Genomic DNA, 5,203 nt, shown 5'->3' with positions numbered 1-5,203 from the left:
GCTTACAGGTTCATTGACGCACAACTGTGGTTCTCTGCAGCAGCTCCTTTAGTGCTGAGCACATGACTGCTGATGCACTTATTTACTTGCTTGATTCTTGACATTTTTGGATGAATTACAGTAGTCCAGCCTAGAAGTAATAAATGCATTTACTAGTTTTTCAGTGTCACTCTGAGACGGGATGTTTCTAATTTTAGAAATATTGGGCAATAGAAGATAGCAGTCATACAATAGGTTTAATACGTGCATTGAAACTTAACCTGGTCAAAAACGGTTTTGTTCATCATTACCCGAGTCACCTGTTCTTTTTATCCAGGAGACATTGTGTGTTAAAGATTTGCTCTCAGCCCTCTCAAAAGAGAGCTTCACACTCACTTTGCAAAGAAAACCTACATTAAAACTTAATGTACATGAGAGAAAATCTATTTATGATCCTGGTAATAAACTGGCCCGGAACCGTACGATTTTAAAACTGATTAAAAATATTCCATATTTGTATTTTAAGAAGCTATTCTGCATGTAAACCACTGTATAACAACCACTTCTTCATTTCAGTGTGGGAGTTTAGAGGCTCTCATCTGTTTATGCATGTTGATCATGTCCAGTTGAAGGAAGACAGTCTAATATTTCTTTTATATTTTCTAACCACAGAAGACCCTTTTATCAAAGACTACATCCTCAACAACTGATGGAGACTAACTGGAAAACAGTATGTGTCATGTTGATGTGATTTAAGAAGCGAGAGAAGAAGCGATGAGTTTAAGTGCAGCAGCGAGTGGATTGGTCCTCTTCCTTCTCTCTCTAACAGGTTTATGTGTACCTGGTTTTCACACATTCAGTATCTGCAGGAGTTACTTTTTAATGTAAAATTACAATACATAAGGGATTTATTTTTGTAGACCCAGTACATCTCTCTCTATATCTCTATATACATCTATATATCTACATCTATCGGTAGATATAAATAGGTTGTACCTAACTGGACAATTTCTATAATAATTTAATATGTGGAAAGCTGATCTTTATCTATTAATGTTCTGAAGACAGACATTTCAGACATTTGGCTGAGAACAACAGTTGTTAAATATTTTGTAAAACAGAAATGAAGCACAACTTCATTTTTTCTATTGTGATGAAGTGCGCTTGGTCCGAATGTCAGAATCCGAATTTCTCTCTGCATGTAGTTCAACTACAAGTAAAACTGTTTATTGTTGTTGTAATGAGTCTGACTGTGTTCTGATGTGTTCTGTGTTACAGTGGTACAGAGTCAGAATGATTATGCAGTGACTTACACTTCTACTCAGATCTGTGCTGTAAAAGGATCAACAGTGGACATAAGCTGCTCCTTCAAACACCCTTCAAGAGTAAATGTGTTAAAAAGAGTTTGGTTCACTAAAGGGAACAATTATAACCCTGAAGATCTGAAAACAGACCCAGTGTATGCAGGTCGAGTGTCGTACAGTTCTGACTGGAAGAGCTGCACTCTGACAATCAGAGACCTGAGAGAGAGCGACTCAGCTGTGTACAAGTTCAGGTTTGAAACAGACCGGGCAGATTTTACTGGTTTACCTGGAGTCACTCTGACTGTCACAGGTAAAATTTTTAATTACACATCAGTCAGAAATTGTTATGAACATGACTGTGTGTGTTTGGATATGGATAATAGATGTCTATGTTTCTGCTTTGATTTTATTTCTTCACATAATCAGCCATTCAGGTACACGTGGACACATCATCATATTCTGACTCAGCAACACTGACTTGTCAGAGCAGTTGTCGACTAAATTATCGTCCCTCCTACATCTGGTACAAAAATGGACACAAGATTTCTAGTAGAAACCAGTATCGGTATTCAGCCAATCTGAATCCTTCAGATAGCTACTCCTGTTCTGTAAGAGATTTCTCCTCTCCTTCAGTGTGTGAGTTTATTTCAGTAACATAAAACCATCTCATAGAGTCATTACATACATCTGAATAAAAACAGTCAAACTCACAGTAACTACTTTCTAAATCTGACTTAAATATCATTTTATGTTTCAGGTGTCCGAGGTGATTCATGCAACAGAGTGAATTACAGCAACAGAAGAATCTGTGCAGTCAAAGGCTCATCAGTGGACATTTCTTGTACTTACAACGGTTATGAAAGTCCAATCCAATCAAAGTCCTGGTTCCGTTCTGGTCGTGGATCTGAGGACCTCACAGAAGACTCCCAGTATGCAGGTCGTGTTCAGGTGACTGAAACAGAGCGAGGGCGCTCCACTCTGAGAATCAGAGACCTGACAGAGAGTGATTCAGCCGAGTATCACTTCAAATTCAAAACACAAAGATTTGAATGGAAGAGTAGTTTACCTGGAACAACTCTGACTGTCACAGGTACTGATCAACACACACTGATGGATATTTAATCAGCTCAGTTGCTTTGTTGTGTTAATGGGTGTATTTATTGTTTTGAGTATTTAAGTCTGATGTCTGCTGAGTTTGTCATATTCAGATCTGCAGGTGAAGGTGAGCAGAATAATATCAGTCCATGAGTCTCAGACTGAGGCAGAGCTGAAGTGTGAAAGCAGCTGCAGTCCAGCTGGTCGTCTTTCTTTTGTCTGGTTCAAAATCAATCAGTTTATGGTTGAACAAAGTTCTTATCAAGATCTGTTCAATCCTGGAGACATCATCTCCTGTGCTTTCAAAGGACATGAAGATTATCGCTCAGATCCTTTGTGTAAGTTTACTTCACTGTGTTATGCGATGATCATGAACAATTTTGTGTTTTCAGATCTTCAGCTTTCTTTTTTCACCAAAATGTTGTTTAAGATGTGCAGTGGAATTCAAGATACTATAATGTATTTTAAATTCTTTTAGTGTTTTACTGTACAACCAGTTTAAAGGTGAATTGAGCCAGGTTCATGAATCTGAGTCAGATACTGAGTTAAAGTCCAAAATAATAGTCTTTGTGCTGAAGAGTGGTTTGATCCTGATCAGAGAACATGAAAGATCAGTTCCTATCATCACCTGTAGACTGCCATGTGGCGACGGAAGCAAATAATTTAATGAAAGACAGCAGTACCCTGAACAACATGTGTAAGATTTAACAAGAATATCTACTTAAAGACTTACCTTAGAGTGTGTAATAAGCAGAGATGTGTGAATTGTGAAGAACAGGTGTACATCAGCTGTTTCTGACTGTCTACAAAGGTCTGTCCATGAAAAGAAGCATGAACTTAATATAATGAGGATAACAGATCTGAGCAGTAATTAAAAGCTTGTCAGTCCCCATAACTGAGGGTGTGATGGACTGAAAAGATACTGAGGGAAATGTGTTGACAACAGCTTTAGATAAGAAATAGAAATAATTTGAACAGTAAGGATAAAAGTCTATGTCAGGTTGGCCACCATAGGCGAAACGCGGGACTCAGATGGTTTCCGTTTTTCATTCAATGATACAGTTCATCACTCTTATAAATATTGGCTCTTGACAAGATCATTAAAGGCAGGTGTGTGAAGCCAAGAAGCGGGAACTCTCCTTAAAGTCTGACACTGCACAAAGAATCAACTCCAGGAGTGGAGGGATAAGTAGACATCACAGGTCAGACCAGTGAGGACACAGGGAGCATGATGCTATCTATGAAAAATAGACAGTATATTATGATCAAATGTGATCTCTTATTAATCATCTAATCTTAATATTCTCTGTTCTAGATGCTCCAATGCTTCCCTCTGTGTCAGTGAGTCCCTCTGGTGAAATAGTGGAGGGCGGTTCAGTCACCTATAGCAGTGATGCTAACCCAACAGCTAATTACACCTGGTACAAGGAGGATGAAGACTCAGAAAAAGCATCAGGACACAACTTCACCATCACTGACTTCAGACCTGAACACAGTGGGAGTTTTGTTACTGTGAACTGAGTGTGCAAAGCAGTAATCAAAGCAAAGGGTGGCAATTTTGAGGAATCTATAACATAAACATGTTTTGAGTTATTTCACACTTTTCGTTTACTACATAATTCCATATGTGTTCGTTCATAGTTTGATTCTTTCAGTGAGAATCTACAATTAAATAGTCATGAAAAGAAAGAAAAAACATTAAATGAGAAGGTGTCTCCAAACTTTTGACTGGTAGTGTATATTCTAACCAGTGCAAAGAAAATATAAAAATGTTTAACTTTCTGCAGTTGTGTTAAGAGAGTAAACTTAGTGACAGCAGTTACTGATGATACCCAATGACAAATAGCATGACCCTATAAATCTAATCTCTCGACTAAGACATATCTCCTTTGTGCTTTTCTCAATTTATAGGAAAATCTGTAATAATATTGAATATCATCAGATTGACTCTGGTGGTCCTGATGCTGATTGCTCTCTTCGTGTTGGGTCTGTGGATGAGGTAACACATTTCTTTTTAAAAAGAAAGAAAAACAGTAACAACAGTGTCATAATTGCTCTTTTATGTCCATCTTAAAACCTTCAGTTTTAAAGTCATGAATTCTTTTTAGTTTAATACCGTTTTCTTTTTGGTGGATTAAATCCAGGAAGAAGACACATGTGGATTTAGAAATTGGACCAAATGAATCTGTAAATGTCATCAGAGTAAGAGGTTCTACTGATACAACATGTGTTATGATGTAGTATGATAGTTTCTATTGCACTAGAATAGAAAAATAAGTGATCCAAAAATAAATGTAAATAAAATTAGGTAGGATAATGTGAAGTTCTTTAAGTATTACTAAAGTATTTAGTTTTGAATGTTATCAAAAACATACAGAAAGCTCTCTCGCTCTCTCTCCATCAGGTAAACACTCGTGCTGATTATGAGAACGTCTCAGCCTCACAGGGCATCACTGCAGACGACACTGAAGAGCAGGAAGAGCTGCAGTGAAGTCCAGTCATGTTAGAGACTTGCGTATAAAAGAAACAGACTGAAACTCATGTTGTTTAGATGGTGTTTAATCCAGACGTTAGAAAGAGAAAAGTTAAGGAGCACGGTCTCTGCCTCTGTGGAGGATTTTTTCATGGACTGTGCGGTTTGGCTGAGGATCAAATGCAGTTTTTCATAGATGAGGCTAAACTTAAACAGCAGCTTTATTTCTGAAACTTCCTGAAAACTTTTTAATTTAAATTTTTTGATTTAGTGAAATTATTTAATATTCTGAACTAGTTTTGGTGTGAAGCACTGTAACTCAGCAGTTTCCACACTGCTTGGTGGTAAAATA

The 5,203-nt window shown here is 37.4% G+C and overlaps 1 protein-coding gene across 2 annotated transcripts in view; it reads left to right on the top strand.

The window, feature by feature from the left end:
• LOC102209324 (uncharacterized) overlaps positions 1-4,901 on the top strand; it is a 24,717-nt gene extending 19,816 nt beyond the window's left edge. The window contains exons 3-10 of one of the 2 annotated variants that reach the window (XM_013915045.1): positions 1,447-1,593; positions 1,710-1,919; positions 2,041-2,373; positions 2,492-2,716; positions 3,694-3,873; positions 4,290-4,377; positions 4,523-4,580; positions 4,783-4,901. In XM_013915045.1, coding sequence (XP_013770499.1) covers positions 1,447-1,593; positions 1,710-1,919; positions 2,041-2,373; positions 2,492-2,716; positions 3,694-3,873; positions 4,290-4,377; positions 4,523-4,580; positions 4,783-4,869 — 1,328 coding nt within the window. In that variant the 3' untranslated portion in view covers positions 4,870-4,901. The remainder of the gene's footprint in view (positions 1-1,446; positions 1,594-1,709; positions 1,920-2,040; positions 2,374-2,491; positions 2,717-3,693; positions 3,874-4,289; positions 4,378-4,522; positions 4,581-4,782) is intronic. The other variant, XM_013915047.1, reaches the window with a different exon arrangement.
• Positions 4,902-5,203: the final 302 nt, after the last annotated feature.

This window comes from Pundamilia nyererei, unplaced genomic scaffold (genome assembly GCF_000239375.1).
Source record: "Pundamilia nyererei isolate P.nyererei 1_Seehausen unplaced genomic scaffold, PunNye1.0 scaffold00250, whole genome shotgun sequence".
Classification (NCBI taxonomy): Eukaryota; Metazoa; Chordata; class Actinopteri; order Cichliformes; family Cichlidae; genus Pundamilia; species Pundamilia nyererei.
Note: the sequence above shows the minus strand (reverse complement) of the source record. Positions and strands in the feature narration are given on the sequence as shown.